Source organism: Panthera onca, chromosome C2, assembly GCF_046562875.1.
Source record: "Panthera onca isolate mPanOnc1 chromosome C2, mPanOnc1 haplotype 2, whole genome shotgun sequence".
Taxonomy (NCBI): domain Eukaryota; kingdom Metazoa; phylum Chordata; class Mammalia; order Carnivora; family Felidae; genus Panthera; species Panthera onca.
This window is the reverse complement of record NC_138347.1, coordinates 34,548,018-34,569,251: the sequence shown is the minus strand read 5'-3', so window position 1 is coordinate 34,569,251 and position 21,234 is coordinate 34,548,018. Positions and strand designations below refer to the sequence as shown.

The following is a 21,234-nucleotide window of genomic DNA, read 5'->3' as shown; positions in this document are numbered from 1 at the left end:
GGAAAAATATTTTATGTTGTGCCCCATCCTTTGGTGAGTTGAGTAATCACTAACAGACTAGAGGAAGACCAAAGTGTTTGATTTGAAAGTAGATACTTCCTTCTAAGAGGTAGTCTTCAGTACAGTTAAAAGGAGTAGGAACTAAAGTTTTTTTTTTTTTTTTTACATTTTTAGGAGCACTATACCTTATTCTCATAGCTACGTTCATTCAGTATAACATCCACAGTATGGAGGCTGTGATAGACTTTAATTAATTCCTAGGTAAAATTAGTATGCATTACAGTTTAGAGAAAGAAAACACACAAACCTGCTAATCAAAATGTTCAGCTAATAGAGCTGGGGCTTTTTTTCATTAGTTGTATTGTCTCGAATTTCATCACTGAACCAGCTGGCTTCTTGTCAATTTATAGTTTGGACCTTTACATCAAACAGCAAAAAATTAATTACAGGAAAAGCAATCCCAATAGGAATTTTGTGCCTAGAGGTTTTTCACAATTAACCAGACATGAATGGTGCTGTTTACAGAGGAAATGGAAAGGAAAGAAGGAACTTGGTAGAATTTTCTAGAATCATTAATTAACTATAGCAATGTTAGTCACTTGCTTCACTGTTTTTGTTTTAAACTTATTTATTAGCCAGAGCTTTCAGTTTTTCTGGAAGCACCCAGTTCTGTTACTATAGTGAGTGCAGTGAATCATGGCATGAACTGTGAATTCTCTGACAAAATAGCCCAAGTGACAGCTCAAAAAATTACTGTCTTCCCTTCATTTGGAAATAAGTAACATTCTATGTGTTACATTAGTGACCATAGTCATAATTTAACAAGCAGAAAGATCATGCTTTGATGGTTAATGCCAAGTTACTTGCAATGCATATTTTTGACTTAGAAGTATTGTTCCTGAGTGTCATAGTCATTGCCTCTGTGTGCTAGAGTCAGTTTAAATGTGACTTTTCTAAGCTTCTTATCTGTTGAATAAACCAACTCAAGGTTTTAAAAATGCTTCCCTCAATTTAGGCTTCCACATTTTCTTTTCTTTTTTATATAGTTTAGAAACTCTTACCTTATGACCCATTCTTCTAGTTACTAATACAGTGAGTAGTTCTTACCTTTTTTAAGACTCAGACTCCCAGAGAATGTGAAGGAAACATCTCTCTTCGCAGAAACACACACAGAGGAATATGCATACAACATTTTGCATGAAATATCAGGAAATCCCTAGCAATGCATGAACTCCAAGTTACAAATGCTTGTTGCATTCATGGAGGAATATATACATATGTTATATATGAATGTATACATAACATTTGTATATGATTTGGAAGTATATATACATACATTATTTTTACTTTGTTAAATTAAAATACTTATTCATATTATGTGTCTACTATTCCATCAAGTTATCTGTACTAAAACAAATCAATTACCTTTTGTGCCATCACCTGAATAAATTTAGATTTCTTATCCATCTTTATATACAGCAGCCCTTAGTTATAAGCTTATTTGGGTGGCCATATTTCACTGTACTGTCTCAAGTGCTGCCACATTTCCTAAGTAATTTGTAGACCATAGCTGAGAAGAACATTCTTAACTTGTTTTAATGGTAGTATTTTTCTTCATTAGGTTTGTGAGCTGTGAGCTAGTGTAAGATACTAACAGGCATTTTCCAGTTTTCTCTGTTCAGTCTGAGAATGGTTCACTATTATTCCAAGGTCACTTTGAAAGTCTTTCTGTGATTTGCTTCCATTTATTTTATGCTTGTGTTTACAGTTTTGGACCAAATATGAAATTTAATGTTGCGTTTGTCTACATTAAACTTAATTTGCCCCTTGTCAGCTCATTTACAACAGAGATAACATTCAAAAGCCACCCTGTAGAATGTTTTGTCTGCAATCACTAACATAATTTTTCTATCTATTTCTTTGTTGTATGCAACTTTCTCTATCTTTTGGTTTAAAAAGAAGCCTGTCCAGAAGATTTTCAGAAAATTTAAATTAGTCTCTAATAGAGATTAATAAACAATTCTCTACTAGAATAGGGTCTTCATTAAATCTTGAATTTTTTTAAATGACTCTTTTTTCTAACTTAGAAATTCAATTTCATTTTCCATTATATATAAATATGCTATTGCAATTTTTTTTAAAGTAGTGACTTTATACTTATAAAGGATAAATGAGGTGAAAGTTAAAATACATAAAACAAATCCTAAATTGGATTATGACACCAAACATTTGTCTTGCTTTCATCGTTGTCTTTTATTTTTTCAAGTACTTAATTTGACCTCATGTAACCTGCTTTTTATTAATTGTTAATAATTTTTAATATGCTGTTAAAAAGATGAATGTTTAAAGTTAACAAGTCTTAGAGCACAATAAAGTGAAATCTTAAATTCAAATGATTAAAAATACTTTTAAAGTAGAATTTTAAACATATGCACTGAAGAATATAATTGTGGGTGTGTGGTGAACATTATTTCCAGTAACAGCTTGTTAATTTGTGCCTATGTCTTCAAATAATTAGTCATGTTCAAAACCTGGGAAATGTTTTCTCTTAGAATCATATCTGCTTTTTACCTTCTCAACAGCTATTCTACATATTCAGTTTTGTGAGGGAAATACCAGGCAAGTGTACAGAGATGTATTTATAAAATTGCTCACATTTTATAAGAGTAAAATAGTAAAAAAAAAAAGCCAAAATGACTAACATGAGGAAAATGGTTAAATAAAATTGGATTGTATACACATAAGGAAGTACCATCCTGGGGAGATATATACTTCTTGAGATGGAGAATGCTTATATTAAAATTCAAAATAGCATAGAAGTCTATGTTTCTTCAAAACAAGTTATAGGGAGATAAGATAGATGAGAGGATGGTTATGTTTATGGATCTAGATATACAGATATACAGTTATAGATATAAATGAAAATAAATAAAATATTTACTGAAAGAAAACAATGTTATCTTAGTGCACTTGGCCTGCTATAACAAAATGCCACAGAGCCGGTAGCTTGTAAACGACAGAAATGTATTTCTCATGCTTTCTGGAGTTTGGAAGTCCAAGATCAGAGTCCCAGGACGGTCAAATGAAGGCCTTCTTCCCGTTCTCAGACTTCTAGTTTATCCCTACCTGGTGGAAGGGGCAGTGGAGCTCTGTGGAGTCTTCTTTATAAGAAGATTAATCCTATCCAGGAGGGCTTCACCCTCATGACCTAAACATCTTCCAAAGGCCCTACCTCCTAATACTATTACATTGAGGATTAGGATTGCAACATACAAATTTTGGGGAAACAGTAATATTCAGACCATAGCAAGTGGTTATTTCATAAGATTTTAGATTATGTGTGTGGGCGTGTGTGTAATTCTGTTTTTTTTTAAAAAAAATGTGTCTATGAGTGTGTTACTTCCATAATAAAAGAAAGTATAATACTATAAGAAAGTAATATTTATTGTCACACATTATGTGTCTTGTATTCCTCTAAATAATCTGTATACCTTACCTCATTGTAATTGTGCTACTTTTAAATCCTTATTTATGTTATAGATTATAAGGATGTGGATTTTCATGCTAGAATGTTAGAAATAAATGATAATATGATTTCACATTGTATCAGTTTTTGAATGGAATTCATAAGCCCTTAAGGCTATATCCAGTGTGTGTGTGTGTGTGTGTGTGTGTGTGTGTGTGTGTGTGTGTGTGTTTCTGGGGACCAGGTACTTAGCTTTTAATCAGATTATGAAATGGGTTCATACCATCCTCAGTTGTTTTGGTCAAACACCATCCCATTCTATACTGATGAAAACTATGCTGCCAAGGAGGAATTCTAAGAGAGAAACTAAACCATACAGTGGAGAATTTATACTTTCACCTTCTTAGTCTACCTAAGGCAGTTGGAAAAGATAACAAGCAACAGAGGCTATAAGCTGAGGTCACATTTTCTAGAAAGCTGGGGAGAAATTAGGAGATACGGGAGCCTCAAGTGTCAATAGTGTTCCAGCTAAAGCAGAACTCTAGTTTTAGACGGTTCCTAAAATGTTAATTTTAAGTGGAATGTAACCAACTGTATACTATATATACTTATATAGTAAATGATAAATATAGTGTATAAATATATATGCTATATATAGTATATGTGTAATATATATACCATTATATTTTTTATATAACAACCCTATATACATATATACATATGTACATATGTATGTATATATATATGTATAACCCTTGAGAACATGTTCAGAGGTTTTACAAAATGAACAGGTAGAAATAACAAAGGAAGAAAGTAGAGAGGGGATTCCTAACATAGCCATCTGGTTTACCCCATCCGTATGGGTGTCTTATAGCAAAATTTTTTCACACTAAATTCTGCTTTTTAAATGTCTAAAATAGTAGATAATTTAAAGGTCACTAACACTTGGCTTAGGGAAATTCGTTTGTATTACTAAAAATATGAATAAAGGGGGCAGCTGTGTGGCTCAGTCAATTAAGCGTCCAACTCTTAATCTTAACTCAGGTCTTGATCTCAGAGTCCTGAGTTCAAACCCCACACTGGGCTCCATGCTGGGCATAAAGCCTACTTAAAAAAAAAAATGAATAAATGCATCAGTGTAGAATTTCAGTACTTTAAAGAAAGGAATAAGTTTGTACCATGAAAAATAAGAGGAGTCAACTAATTACTTGCCTGTTGAATTCATCCTGGTTACTTGTATGTATGCTGTAGAGTGGGGTGAATCAGTTCCCTCACTTAGATTTTAGCTTTATTATAACTCTCATGTATTGCCCTTTATGTAATTCTTTGCTGAGCAGCATCAGTAATGCGCAGACGTGTGTAACATGAAAGCTTCTGTACATTAGAAGCTGATAACTGCCAGACCCTGTGCCCCGCACCTCATTTACCATGTTTGAATCATAAAAGAGTGTTTATGAAACATATTATCCTATTTTACAAACGAGTAAACTGAGCACTGGAGAGATTAGATTGCCTACATTCATGTACAAGCGGCTCACTAGAATTAAAACACAAGTCTTGCTGTGTCCATGGGCATCATAATGCATAACTGTCTTTTACTTAGACATGTAAAGAACTTTCAAATCTCTACCCTGTTCTCCTTCAGGTGTGGCCTTTAGCGCACCTCCTTTCAGTACAGGGAGGTTGAGGAAAATGTAGATTCCTGTCTGGGACTGTGCCTAAAGGCACAGGTAATGAATCAGGTACTGAATGTTCATCTGGAGGATGGACATTTTTAATAAGCTTCCTTGGAATCTATAAACCTCCTCTGGAGCATACTATAGATGGAAAAGCACAGGCTTACATTATTTTATTCCTATACCAAATGGATGGTAATATAGCAAATTCTGGGTTGGTTTGTTTTTTTTGTTTGTTTGGTTTGGTTTGGTTTTGGTTTTGGGGTTTGTTTGTTTGTTTTGTTTTTTTGTTTGGTTTGTTTTGGTTTGTGGTTTGTTTTGTTTTTTTAGTGTTTCTTAGTTTATAGCATTTGTCACTGACCATCCTTTTTGAAACTCTTCTTAGCCTTTGATATATTTCTTTGGATGTCCCTCTTACTTTGGTAACCATTGTTCCTCAGTCTTTTCTAATTAATCTTCTGCTGGCAGTTCCTTAGGATGCTGTCCACAGGCCTTTTTCCTTTTGTGTGTATATCTACTGTCTCTTAGTGAGGCCTTAACAAATTACTCTTGGTCCTCACCCCCAATTCTCTCCTGAATTTCAGTACCTTATTTTTATCAATGTTATTATATATCCACAGATGCCTGTGTATTCTTCAGTTCTTAAATTTAGCATGCCAGGGGCGCCTGGGTGGCGCAGTCGGTTAAGCGTCCGACTTCAGCCAGGTCACGATCTCGCGGTCCGTGAGTTCGAGCCCCGCGTCAGGCTCTGGGCTGATGGCTCGGAGCCTGGAGCCTGTTTCCGATTCTGTGTCTCCCTCTCTCTCTGCCCCTCCCCCGTTCATGCTCTGTCTCTCTCTGTCCCAAAAATAAATAAAAAACGTTGAAAAAAAAAAAATTTAATAAATTTAGCATGCCAAAAAACTCATTATCTCCTTCCCACACACTTCCTTTGTCACCATTTTTCTCTAGTGCGGTTAATGCTGGCACTACTCAGTCAACCGAGCTTGGGACTTTAAAACTACCCTTAGAATTCCCTTTTCTTTACAACCTGCATTGATCAGGCAGTCATCAAATCCTGTTATTTTCCACCTTGTAAATGTCATTTGTGTTTTTGTTTGTTTCCTTTTGTTTTGTTTGGGTACAGTTGACACACAATGTTACATTAGCTTCAGGTGTTATAGTGATTGACAAATGTATACATTATGCTCTGCTCACCACAAGCTTAGCTATCATCTGTTACCATGCTACACTATTAGAGTATCATTGACTATGTTTCTTATGCTGTACCTTTTATTCCTGTGATTTTTTTCATTCCACATCTGGAAGCCTTTATCTCCAATTCCAGCCACCTATTTTGGCCACTGTGCCCCAGCAGTCTTTAATTTACTGTATTTCCAAGGCTGATTCTGCTTTTTGTTGATTTGAGGGGTTTTTGTTTATTTTGTTTTGTTTTTTACATTCCACTTATGAGTGAAACTATATGGTATTTGCCTTCTGCAGTTGGATTTGTTTCACTTAGCATAACACCCTCTAGGTCTATCCATGTTGTTACAAATAGCACAACCTCTTCCTTTTTATAGCTGCATAATATTCCTATACTTTATACACACACACATACATACACACACCACATCTTTCTTATCCATTCATATATCAGTGGACACTTAGGTTGCTTCCCTTTCTAGGTTATTATAAATAATGCTGCAATACACATAGGGTGCATATATCTTTTGGAATTAGTGTTTTTGTGATCCCTGAATAAATACCCAGTAGTGGAATTATGGGATCATATAGTATAATTCTACTTTTCCATACTGTTTTTTACAGTACCTGTACCAATTTACAGTCCCATCAACAGTGCACATGAAATGAATTTGAATCATTCTTTTCCTTCTTCCTGTTGCCTCTTGTCACCTCTTACCTTATATTTTGGATTCCATGTTAGTTTTTGTACTATTCAACTATACCCAATATGCAGAGTTTTTTCACACTGTCAAGGTATTTTAATAATAAATGCATTTGGACTCCTCATTCCCCAACTTAGAAAATAGCCTTTAGTTCCCTATTGCCTGTAATGTAAGGTCCTAATTTTATGAGGCCTGTCCTAATCTAACCTAATCCTGTCTGTCCCACTTCTCCCTGCCACTAACCTTGTTTCATGGCTAGACCAACTCTTCACTACATCTCACCTTCTCACTCCAATGCATCTGTGCATGGCATTCCATTAGCTTGGAATCTGTCCATGTAGGAGAGGTTGGTCATTCTTTGCACTGTATTTCCCTGGTATTTATTTCTGACAATATGGTGGAGTTAAGAATCAGGGTGCTGACACCAGACTGTCTGGGTTCATAGGTCCCTCTACTTAATAACTTTCTATGCTGTAGTTTCCTTACTTATAAACTTGGGACAGTAATACTACCTACTTTAGTGTTGTTGAAGATGGAATGAATTAATTCATGTGCAATGTATGTGCCTGACAGATAATAAGAGACATTAAGCATTTGCTGCTGCCTCTGTGTGATAATCATGTTGGCAATGATGTAAAAGTCTCCCCCAGAAAAGGCTAAAGGAATTGCTGATTAATATGGTAGTCAACCCAGAGATCCCGGCCATACCAAAATAAAAATATTGTGCCTATAGAAAGGCTGGATCCAATATGTAGGCTACTAAACTTTAGCTACATCTTGTCATTTCTAGTCTTTCCAAAGTTCTCCCCTAGTTGAAATCTCACAAGTACTTAGACATCTAATTTCCCCCAGGCTGGCAGTATCTTCCTTATCGGTAAAGAATGTGCTCTACTACAATTCTGAAGGTGCATGAGTTTGCAAACTAAATGGATGATCAAGCAGGTACCCCATGGTCTGCTGTGAATCAGGCTCCAGACCTAAGCAGGACTCCTAAGCACAGCAGAGGAAAATTCCTTATGTTACTTGAAGATATCCTAAAGTAAATATAGACCCATAGAATCAGAAATCCAGTTCCCTCCTCTTCATATAGCAGGCAAAATAGTAAGAAATATTTAGACTGAAATGCTAGAATTCAGCAAAATGTTTGTAGACACTTTGTTATGAAACTGCTATAGATATATTTGTTTGGATATTATTTTTATTTTAATGACTTTGGTCTCAAACAGTTAAATGTAAATTGCAGCATTTCTTAACAGAGGTTACCATTTTAAAGCAAGTCTACAGTAAATCATTTTGAATTGCATCCTGGTTTCCTAGTTTTTACTTATTGGAATATCATTGTATCAGTTTCATTAAAGTAGGACACTCGTATTGGCTATAATACTTTCTAACACAAAGGAGAAACTTGTGACTCAGAAAATTGCAGCGTTAAAGTGGCAAATGAAAGTAAATTTTGGAAAGTAGTATTTAATTTTTAAGGGAAAAAAAACTGTAAAGTAGAAATCCACCTTGGGGAAAACAATAAGGGCCAATCTATTAGACAACCAATATCTAAATTCAATTTTGAGAATGAAGAATATGTGGGTGTTACTATTATATTTCATTTTTCAAGTGTATTGACTTTCTGGTTCTCATCATTATAGTGAGAAATAATATTTAAATAGTTCTAAATCAAGTGTCCTAGCTAAGCACATGCACACACACACACACACACACACACACACACACACACACACATGCAGTTGAAATTAAAGGTATACATCTAATGGTAATACATGGATCTGAGAAAGAAATAAGGAAAAATGAATAAACGAGTGAAGACTTGGGTTTCTACGGCACCTGAAGTTTAAAACGTACTTGCCCAATGTGGAGATGAGGTAGAAAGCACCTCATTAAAACCTTTGGATTTTAATCAGAAGAACTAACTTGTAATAGTTGTTTTTTGTACTTATTATCTGTGAGAGCTTGGGCAATTCTCTTAACTGTCCAACGCTCTGGATTTCTCATCTGTGAGATGGATATAACAAAGATTCCCACTGAGGATCAAAATATGTGCCTTCAAAGCCTTTGGAAATTGTAAAGCATTGTACAGATTACAGAAATTATGGAAACAGATTTTTGAAATTACTCAGAGCTAGTGGGTTTATTTCAGAGATGAAATAAGTATGATAGAGATAACTGGTCTCAGTTTTGCGTGAGGAAAAGGTATGTTACAAAGGTTGCAAGGGCTATGTGACCGGACTAACACCGGACCCTGAAATTCTGGGTCTAGATGCGGTCGGTACCCTTTGTGCTGCCCTGTGCTGTCTTTGAAGCAGGGTTGTACATCCTTCACAGGGTGCAGCTATAGTAAATTATAACCTACACTGATTTTAAGGACTTTAACAGATATAATTATTTAGTCACCTTAGGAAGAAATGCTAATATTACTGGGTGAGGCTTATATGTGTTCTTCCACACAGGTAATGAATTTGGCCATCCTGAATGGTTAGACTTCCCAAGAAAAGGAAATAATGAGAGCTACCATTATGCCAGAAGGCAGTTTCATTTAACTGATGATGACCTCCTTCGCTATAAGTTCCTAAATAACTTTGACAGGGATATGAATAAATTGGAAGAAAGATGTGGTTGGCTTTCAGCTCCACAGGTAAGCTCTTTATTCTAAATGTTATGTTTTAGTCACCAATGTTGTACATGCTTGGAATGGCAATCGATTTAAATCTATATGCAGATCTTTTAAACAGCACTTTATTATTCAGTGTGTAGTGCCCTGTAACATACTTCGGGTTGTCAAAACATGTCATTGAAGTCTCTCCAATAGATAATGAAAATCTTAAACATAATGCCCTGTTTACTCTCCTGTTTAGTTTGTTGCTGTTTAAATTTAGTAATTTTTATTTCAATTGGTTAAAATAAATGACAAAAGCTCGGCATGGAGTCCATTTTGGAAATTACTGTAGAAACATCTTAATTGTTTTGACTGTTTTTCTTTATATAAATAATTTTGCTGTCATAAAGAGACTACTCGGACAACATGTAGATTTCTTTATTCTTCCCCCCGCCCCTCCTTCCTTTACTGCTCTAACTTGTCATCTCACTAGATGCCATTACACCTGCATGCTGTTTTGTATTTTTCATGAGCTTGATTCTCCTCTGGAATTAAAGTCCCCGTTTTCAATAAGTTTTAGAAAATGTAATTAACAGGTGCAAATTTTATACAGGCTTTTTTCCCTTGCAAAAATTAGCATATAGTATGTGTTACTTATAATCCATTTACTTTTTACTGGTGCTGTTTGAAATTACTGTTGATGTGTTTTTACTTTGGTGTCTATGATTTTTTTTTTTTTAATGGTTGAACAAAGGTACTTATATATTCACTAAGATTGGCTACATGACACGAATGCCCTAATCACATTTATTAGTAATGCAATTTCCAAAAGAGAGAGCAAAATGATGCTCCTTTTCAACAGGAACAATGTTGAATACCAAAAGGCATGCTGTTTACTCTAGAGTCTTAGTTCACATTGCTAAATTACCAAGAGTGGCTCTGCTGATATGCATGGAAATAAGTCCTTTCAAAGCTGGAGCTGCAAGGGGGTGGTATTGAAAAAGCAAAGGCTTCTCACTGCCTACTGAAAACATGATGTATAACATGGGAGACCTTGTAGATATAATTTCTTTTTAGACCTTCTCTTTTATTAGAAAAAAAAGAGATACATTGTAAAGAACATTATGTTGACATTGAATCTGATAAAGGTGGGCAATAATGTAAAGTTTTTAAGATAACTACAACTTCAGAAATCTCAGTACAATAACAATGTTACATTTTATTTTAAAATGTAATTTTATGTAGCTTAAGTCATTAGTCTGGAGACTAAAAGTCTTAAAGAAAATTCACTTGTAAACAGATCCAGCATGCGTTCGAGCGCGCGCGCGCGCACACACACACACACACACACACACACACACACACACACATTTTACATGTAGCATACATACTGTGTTCTTAAAACCTGAGCCACAATGTTAATCATCTATGCTTTGTTTGAAGTTGTCTATAGCTAGTGAGATTTTTATACTTTAAGCCATTTTTGAGACTATTGTTACAGTTTGATATGACACTATTGCAACATGTTAAAAAACATAATGGACTGGCATTTTCACTTGTTGACTTAATAGCTAACAGGGCTATCAATAAAGACCAAAACACTTTTTAATACATAATCTGCTTATTATAACAGCATCTAGGTATTATTTAGATGTGATGTATGTGTTAATTCTTGCAGGCCTATGTGAGTGAAAAGCACGAAGGCAATAAGATCATCGCTTTTGAGAGAGCAGGTCTTGTTTTTATTTTCAACTTTCATCCAAGCAAGAGCTACACTGATTACCGAGTTGGAACAACATTGCCAGGAAAATATCCTTTTTGTTGCCAGTGAATGTTACTGTCTGCTTTCAATTATTTATTACATCATAGAAACTAAGAAAGACTAATGCTGATCTTGGTGACAGTAGCTCTCAGTTCCTCTTTTGAAAAATGAGGAACTTGAAATAGTTGATTGGTAAATCTTTGCTCAGCTCTATTATGCTGAATCAATCCTAAGCTTCATCCTGGTTCTAAAAAGTATGATTCTGAACATTTTTTTTTTAATGATATTTTGATCCCATATGCATGTCAGGAGATGACTGTAGTTTTTCTCTAGGAAAATATTTTGTAAGTTGCCTTTGAGAATCATCTCCTTTCCCCTCATCTACTGAGGATGCAGACCATAGCTGTAAAGATGGCTTCCTTCCCTTTTCTCTTTCCTGTCTCCTCCAATGCAGGACATAGCTCACTTTTGAAGGCCTGAACCAGTGAAGAACCAGGGCATAGGAGTGTGAGCAGAGGAAATGACAGAGAGAATGTTTCTGATGTTCATTTAGTCATTCATGTATTCATTTCCCAGATATTTGCTGAGTGTCTGCTTATTGAACACTGGTGTGTCAGTGCTTTGCTAGGTCCTGTAAATACAGGAATTCTCCTGGCAGATACACTCACTGCCCTTATGGAGCTTTTAAACTAGTGAAGAAGAAAAATGTTAGGAATTTTAAGTGTGGTAAATGTTGCAAAAGGGAAAGTGCAGTGTATTTTAAGGACCTTATGATTTACCAGATCCATGAAAAAAAAAAAAAGATTCAGGACCTTGCAACAACCCAACACAAATTTTGAAACAGGCAGTGTAAATAGCGTTCTTCTTCCCTGAAGTCCTACCAGTGATCACCATCCGCCACCTGAGCAGGTGCCTGGTGCCACCATGAAGTCCGATGTGTCAGGGTATCTCTAGCTACAGTATAAGAAACTCCCTATTCAGTTGACTCGAACGGTCAGGAAGATGTATTTGGCCACATAATAAGCCCTGAGGTAGTGTGACCCCTGCACTGTGACAATATCACGAAGTTCCCTGGTTCATTCTTTCTTTTTGCTTTCAACTCTCAAGGTGCCAGCAGTGTCCACAGGATGGTACCTGCTATAGTTATAAGACAACAGCTATGGTTCCAAACGTAACCTTCAGGCACAACATAAGGCGAATGGATTTCTTTTTTCCTCTTTTTAAGAATGAAGTCACTTTAGGAAATTTTATTTTATTTTCTGTTGACCAGAATTCACTCTCACATCCTCAAAGACATTTCTAGGAGGTAGAATTATATCACCATAACTGGCTTATTGATCGAGAGAACTACCTTGGGTTTCCAGGAAGTAGAAAGTGGACTCGGGAAGTAGGATTCTGGAAGTGAAGTGGTTACCCAGACAGACCATTTCTCCAACAGTAAAGAACAGGACAGTGCTATCTAGTTAAGTAGCCCACAGCAGTTACCACTACCCTGTGTTATTCCATGACATTGAGTATGGTGAGCGATGGTTCCCTGCCCTTTTCCTTCCCAGCAGAGCACAGTTCCACATCACTTCAGAGCATAGGAGAGATGGCTGTGGCTGTGACTACTAGCCCAATGTGCCCCAGTTAACATATAAAATGCTCCCATAAATGTGATGGGATTACCTGCACTGAAGAATAGCTATACTGCTCCAAGAAGCAAATGTACTCACCATTTCTGTAAAGAAATGCAAATAAATACTAGATATATAGCAACTCATAACATGACCCTTCTCAGCCCCAAACTGCTAATGCCCTACACTAAATCTTTCTATACCTGAAAATGTGATATAATAAAAATACAGTCAAATATAATTTTTTATAATCAAGCCAAAATACATTTACAATTTACAGTACACTTGGGAACTACTGCAGCCTTTGTTAAGCAACTGTCCTTGACCCTAAGCCAGTGGGGGAGAAGAGATGTATGAAAACAAACTAGGTTGTAAGGCATAATGCAGTAAATGAGAAGGGACTGGGAAGGTTTCATGAGAGAACAGGAGATAAGTAAAAGAAAAAATAAAAAGTATGAGAGAGAAATTGATAGATGGATTGACTCATTTAAGGAAAAGACCGTTAAGCCTGGACATTGAGAAAAGGATAAAATTGTAGTAGAAAAAAAAAATAAGGGAGGCCATCTCAGCTGTTGGAAAGCATAGAACATGCTTAATGAATAGCACAATGAATTAATTGGAGAATGATGACCTTAAAAAGGAATACTAAGAGATAAAGCCGAAAAGATAGATTGAGATCACCTAATAGAAGATTTCAGTGCCATATTAATTAGTTTAGACTTTTTTCCATAGTTTCATAGTGAGTCACTGAAGGTTTTTGAGCTGGGGAACTACTTGATAAGAATGTATGCTTTAGGAAAAGTTCTCATGTACCCAGTGTGTAAGAGAGCTTTCTTGAGGAAACAGATTGGAAGTACAGATATTAATTATGAGAAATTACAGTACATGTAAAAGATAATTAGGGCATGAGCTGAAGGAATGACAATAGGATAGAACTGCTTTCTTGTGAAAGAACTCAGCAGTTGTTTGGACTTGGGATGTAGAAGAGAAAATATAAGGTTTCATTTTGAACAAGGGGAAGAATGGTAGTGGTATAATTATTTAGGATAGCAAAGCAAGGTGGAGTAACCAGTTAGGGGAATAGAAAATATAAGTTTAGGGGCACCTGGCTGGCTCAGTCAGTAGAGCATGTGACTCTTGATCTAGGTGTTGGGAGTTCAAACCCCATATTGGGCACAGAGAGCTTACTTAAAAAAAATATATATGTGTATGTAAAATATAAGTTTTAATTTGGGATTTTAATAAATGGAGGTACATGGAATTTCAATGATGATGTTTAGAAGAATTTCAATGATGATGTTTAGAATTTCAATGATGATGTTTAGAATTCTGGAATTCTGGAATATATGTTTTGGTTTTTCCTCTAACCTGTTAATGGGGAAGACAACAGTTCTCTGTTATTAATGTTACGATCATACCATCTTCCATCAGCAGCAGATACATCTATGCTTTCTTTCAGCTCTTATTGTTTCAAGCTTAGCTTTGAGAGTTCTCTTTATTATCCTTAGCATTTTACAAGTCTCATTTCTTTTTGGTCTTTCATCTTTCTGACTTTAGTCCTATACCTTTAAAAGACATTGTAGCTCAGCATTCTAGAATCATTTCAGATATGGAAAGTACAAAAAAAAAAAATTAGGATTTCTATGCTGTGTTTTCTGACTTTGCCGAATTGTCCTGTGCCATCGGTATTTCCAACTCCTGAGCCAGTGAATTGAATACAGATTTTCACTGTGAAGAATCCACAGTGGCAAGATTGGCTATATTAATCAAGTCAAGGAATTCATCAAATTTTTAATTCCCTGCAAAGTAGGATTTGGTGCCAGAACAAACTTAAAGTTTCTAAAGACATCATTTGAACTTTTTCTGTCACTGTGAAATATAAACCACGAATAGGTAACATGTCTGAATTCTTGAGCAAGTTCCATTTTTTGAACCTGTATATCCTGTGTGTCTATCAAATAGCAAGACATCAACTTTCACTCAAATCTGTAGAAATAGGTGGTGACTGTCTTCCCAAGAAACTGTTTGAAGGTGAACTATTTTGGGGACAATGCCAGGCAAAGTAGAAGAAACACTTTAAGGATGCCCTTAACTATCACTTCAGAATAAGATGATACATTTCGGAAAGCTAAAAGAGAAGTCTGATGTGTATCACTAAGATTTTGAAATGTGGTCTTAATGGTACTGCTAAGGGACATAGTAATGTTTCTGCAAAAGGAATCTATAGCCGTATTCCAGAAAATTAAAAACAAAACAAAACAAAAAACCAGTGAATACCCTTTGCTTACACACTGTCTCACATTGGTCTTTTAACCACCAACGTTCTTTAATTAGTAAATAGCAATGTGGGTGATGCAGAACTCAGATCTAAATATACCGGACAAGTAGGCAGGTCACACATTTCATACCTAGGAAGATAAAAAACATTTACTTAATCTGTCATATTTGCCTGCGATTTAATATTCTTTAGCTGTAGAGAAAGAAAGAAGAAAAAAAAACCATAATGTCATTAATATTATCAGAATCATTATTGTCTTTCATCACATTTCTTCACTTAGAATGTCATCAAATCAGCATTGAATCAAAAGGAAAACTGCTAAGCCCCCAAGGACAAACTGTTCTTTCTAATCCATTTTGAATAACACAAATAATGATACCACATTTTGAGTGATACGAAGGAGTGGATGCTAGGGGACCTCTTTTGAGGACCTTGTGTTTGCTGGCCATTTTTTAAAAAGTTGTTTATGTTTTTTAAATGTTTATTTATTTATTTATTAGAGAGAGAAAGAGTGAGAGAGAGGGCACACAAGAAGGAGAGGGGCAGAGAGAGAATCCCAAACAGGCTCCACGCTCTCAGCACAAAGCCCAGTGCAGGCCTTGAACCCATGAACTGTGAGATCATGACCTGAGCCAAAATCAAGAGTGGGGTGCGTAACGACTGAGCCACTCAGGTGCCCTACCTGGGCATTTTTAATAAGTATCCAGTTTCGTATTCCCAGCAGCTCTATGAGGTAGGTTATGTTAGCCTCGTGTGATGGGTCAGTAAACTCAGGCCCTTAAGTAACTGCCTAATTTCCCTCCAGCCCCCAGCTGATAAAGGTTGAGCAGTGGACTGCCAAGCTCATGTCCTTTCTACTATGCCATGGTGCCTCTTTCAGTTCATGCGTGCCTACGTGTGGTTAGGGGCGGTAGCAATAGTGGTATTTGCCAATGATGACTTATTTCTAGAATGCTTGAAATAATTTACATATAGTTCTATGGGACAGTAGGTAGCATGAGAAAATTATACACAAATTCACAGCATAGGCAAGCTTCTCTGTCTTCAACCAACTTCCCTCAGCATCCCGCCATCACCCCCAAAGGCTCTTTCCCAGAAATTCTTCCTCACAACCCCTGAGTAACATGTACATACTCCAGTCGAGGGAATTTTTCTGTATTCTCAAGTAGAATATGAATGTGTCCTCATTCCATGTCCAAAGCCAAACAAACTCCTTCAAGGCGTCACATCAATTTAACGTTATTGTATAACATTCAGAGTCAACTTGAAGCCTCCACACCTTATTTGTAATGTGCGTGTCTTGGGATGTGCAGATTCACACTGTTCCGAGAGCATGAACAACACTAAAATAAAATGTTTTTAAATTATTTGTCACCATGCTGAGATGGGGGCGGAAACAATAGTGTATGGGCGGCCTCCTTTCCACATGGCGCTTTAAACTGTTACAATCCTGAAATGTTAAGAGGAGTGATCATGAAGTATGGCTTGTGAAAAATATGTGAATCCCAGCCAAAAATATTTAAAGCGAAGGGAACAGATGAGTAAATAGTTGAAGCTGACCCGAGATCTTTGAAATATTTTCATTAAACTGCCGCAAGATGTACTTTTTAAGATGTAAATTCAGACTCTGACATTTGCAACCTGTACACAGAGTTTCTAATGAGCAAATAAGGTCACTTGGATGATTCACTGGAGTGTGATTGCTGAAGGCAGAGAGGTTGCTGTGCGTTGCTTAGTTTACAGAAGACTTTGAAGCATGGTTATGTAACACTGTGCTTAATAGAAGCTATGCTTTATGCTACAAACAAAAACAAAGGACTTAATTTTGGATTAGCTAAATGTCACATTCCGTCAAGAATTTATATATAAAGGTTAATTTCTGGACCAAAAAATAAGAGCATCTCAACCTGGTTTTCCAGGTTATATATGTTTTGGTTAAAAAAAAGAAAAACGTGTTAAAATATACAAGGTTTTCTCATAAAAGATCTACAACAATGACTTTGAACAGATGTAAGCATGTTTCTTTTCTGTGTGTGTATGTATGTGTCAGTGTGTGTGTGTGTGTGCTTTTACTCTATACTACAATTTAATGACACTATTTTTTATGTGAGCAGAGATAATCCTACTAACAATTTCATATTTAATATAGGTCCTACTTTTGTTTTTATAGCTTCAAAGTGAATGTACATTCATTGCCAGGTTAGCCCTCTTTAGTTTCAAGATGATAGTAATACATTTAAACATTATCTAGAGGTCCTTTTGATCATTTTTTATTGTTAAACACTGTCCAACAGTCCCTGTGATTTAGTGATAATGACAGATGCATATCCCCACCTCCACTGGCAATAAAGAGCCTATGATTTAGCATCATTTTTCTACCCAGGAATTTAAGATGAATCACAGAGTAAGAAAATATTTTGCATGATTAAAATATTGCCACTGCTGTAACAATTTTAGATTGGCCTAATATATATTCATAAGACTATAGACAGTAATGAATAATGAGCAGGCCCTTAAAACACAAATGGTTTTAAGTGTGTTTTTTTGTCTTTTCTTTCTTTCTTTTTTTTTTTTTTTTTCTTAAATGTCTGAGTGCTATGTAGTATCTCACTCGGTGCTCTGAGATATTCAACAGCATTTCTGGCATTTTTTGTTTAATAGTTCAGTTGTGCAGGAATGGTCTCCTCTGGTTCCAGAAATTCATCTAACAATAGCTCAGTCAAGATTTCTGTCCTCTATTTCTTGTCCATTTGTGGGGGAGAAAGAAATCAGAAACATTGTTATAACCTTTAAAAACAATACATACTTACCTAATAATTGTATTGCTAATGGGCAGAAAAACATGTGTGCCCAGGTTGATTATTGTTACTATTCTGTAAAAAAAGGTACTAGTATGTGGAAATTGATGCCAAGATACATGTAAGACTAAGAGTTTTACCCGCACATTAGCAATTATATCTTTAGCTAAAACATATTAGGTACTCGGAGCGCCTGGGTGACTCAGACAGTTAAGCCCCCAACTCTTGGTTTCTGCTCAGGTCATTATCTGACAGTTTGTGGGGTTGAGCCCCACATTGGCCTCTGTGCTGACAGCACAGAGCCTGCTTGAGATTCTCTCTCTCCCCTTTCTCTCTGTTCCTATCCCGCTCGTGCTCTCTGTCTCTCAAAATAAATAAACTTAAAGAAATGTTTTAAGTTTTTTTTGAAAATGTATTGAGTACACATAAAGCTAAATTTTTGTTGGATGGATGGATAATGATGAGTAGAAGGATGGGCAGACAGAAGTGGATGACTGGATGGGTGTTGGATAGCTGGGTGGATGGACAGACATATGGATGAATGGATAGATGGATGGATGGAAGATAACAGCTACCTAATAGCAAAAGAACCCCTGGAGTTCTTTAATTAAATAATTAAAACACAAAAGTTAACTAGAATTTATTGCTTTTCCCTTAAAGTAGATATTAAATGGTATAAAGGGAAACTTGATCAAATATTGTCAAGAAGACACATCATGATTTTGTAATATTCAAAACTAACACACTAGAGTATATTGTCAGAATATTTGCTGAACAGACTTTCATAATGAGATCTACCCTCCCTTATAAACTTCCTATGTACAGTGCACTTTGCAAATACTTTACACTTATTATCTCACTTAGTAAACCTTTTCCTTTCATAGGGAACAGCATTGCAACTATAGAAGGAGAAAATCTAAAAAGAAAACATTGGCCTGAAAAATTCCATGTCTGACCTTTCTTTTAAAATAGTCCTGTATTTAAGTAGTCCAAAACAGATGGTTCTCTACTACTTAAAAAAAAAAAAAAAAAAAAAAAAAAGTTGTATAATTGTATTCATCACCTTTCTTTATATCTGATGCCAGTTTTTTTTTTTTTTTTAAGAGAACATCCTGTGTCTAAAATAAATTTCTAATACTGAATTTTAAATTACGTTTTCCTTCTGGATCTCAGTAGAAATTAGCTTTTTTGCTTTTGTTTTTGTTTGTTTGTTTGTTTCAGTAAATATCTCCTGTATGCCAGAATGCTGTTTAGATTTTATATAAGTGAGGTATTTTCATTTTCATCATTTTCTGTTAAGCTGTTCTAACTGAGAATCTCACAGAATCAAATTGAATAGTCAGTGTTTCATTTATATGTGAAAATGCTACCTGAATACTCCAGAAGGTTCTTAAAATTAAACCATGATACAATTACAAGTTCACTACAATTAATATATTTATTAAATATATGGATGCCACAACCAAAAGAAGAGTTTCTGTTTCTCCAGAGAAGAGTGGCAAAAGTAGAGCTATACACAGTGTGTTCTTGGAAACAGTGGCTTCAGTTATAACCATGTGTAAAAACCATTTCTAATTCTATTAATATAGTATTTGTTGGCCGAATGGTGGGAAAATATCTAATTGATTCCTATTATGTATTTGAAGTTTATTTGTGAAATTAATTGATTCTTTTTGGTTGCTATATGGTATTAATTATTGAATAAGGAAAATATTCTTTAGATGTTACTGAGAATAATTATTTAATTAACGTATAACTTAATGAAATGCAATCATATTACCTTTTACTGGTGCACAATAAGTGTTTCATCACAGGAACATTAAGACAGAAAATTATTTTGTCTGTAAAATTATAAACGTTACTATAATTTTTTTTCTCCATCAGTTTATATTTAGAGATAGTCAATTATTTTCCCTTTAGTACCTTCCCTTTCAACACTCTTTCTTCCTAGCTAAGGAAAACACGAAAAATATGTTTGTCTGATGGTAGCACTCTTTTCTGATTCTGAAACATTATTTTCTTCAGTTTGTTCTCTTACTGTAACATTTTTATCTCCCAATGGCTCAGTAGTTGTATTTCCAGTTCTTATATTTGCAGATGTAGAGAAATTTGTTCTCATTACTAGAATAGTGGTTAAAACCTTGTGCTCTGAAGGTAGAATAAGACTGTCTAAGCATTCAAGTTCTCCCTGCAGCTTATTCGTGTTATGAAGGTAACCTCACTGTTTCTTGGTTTCCTCATCTTTAAAACACCTACTTGTGGAATTATTGTCAGAATTAAATGCATTAATGCATGTGAAAGGCTTAGTGATAGTGTCCTCCACGTGCCATGAGCTCAGTGTTACCTGCTATAGCCAACATTACTGGCATCATCGTTGACCTAAAAATGCATTAGAAATTTGATCATAAAAAGAAGGAAAGGTGGGGTGCCTGGGTGGCTCAGTCGGTTGAGCATCTGACTCTTGATTTCAGCTCAGGCCATGATCCCAGGGTTGTAGAATCAAGCCCTCCATCGGGCTTCTCATCAGGCTTCACATTGTGCTCCATGCTGAGTGTGGAACCTGCTTACGATTCTCTCTCTCCCTGTCCCCCACCTGTGCATTCTCGCTCTCTCTCTCTCTCTCTCTCTCTCTTTCTCTCTCTCAAATAAAATAAAATTAATTTAAAAAATTAAATGTATTTTTTTTAAAAAAGGAAGGAAAGGAAAGGATGAGAGAAGTAGCTACAAATCCCCTCTGTTATCTACATTGTCACGTCCTACTTTGTTCATTTCCTGCTCCCCAGTTCACCACCACAAGCTCATTTCTATGTTTTTACCATCCTGGAATTCAGTCTTCTCCTGGCTAAATCCTCTCCACATTCTGTTATCATTGGCTCACCTTTCTTTCCCACTCCATTTTTCCATCTGCTGCAGCATTGTCTTGATTCCCCTTTCCTCTGTACCCACTTTGTGCTATTGTTTCCTCAGGTCCAAATCCAAGTTTTTATTTTATTTCCTTCTTTGTGCTCTTCCTTTGAAGAACTCACACACACTCAGAGCTTCAACCCTGTGAAGATGGTCCCTAATCACCCCTCCTATGCTGAGGTGTACCCTACATCGACTATAGTTCTGTGGTATTTAATGACCGCTGGGAAATACCAA

General features: G+C 35.7%; 1 protein-coding gene across 1 annotated transcript in view; it reads left to right on the top strand.

Moving 5' to 3' along the window:
- The window catches only part of GBE1 (1,4-alpha-glucan branching enzyme 1), a 267,734-nt gene that overhangs the window by 227,522 nt on the left and 18,978 nt on the right, over window positions 1-21,234 (top strand). Inside the window, exons 13-14 of the mRNA XM_078452902.2 lie at window positions 9,494-9,678; window positions 11,318-11,450. Of these exons, the coding sequence (XP_078309028.1) occupies window positions 9,494-9,678; window positions 11,318-11,450 (318 nt within the window). The remainder of the gene's footprint in view (window positions 1-9,493; window positions 9,679-11,317; window positions 11,451-21,234) is intronic.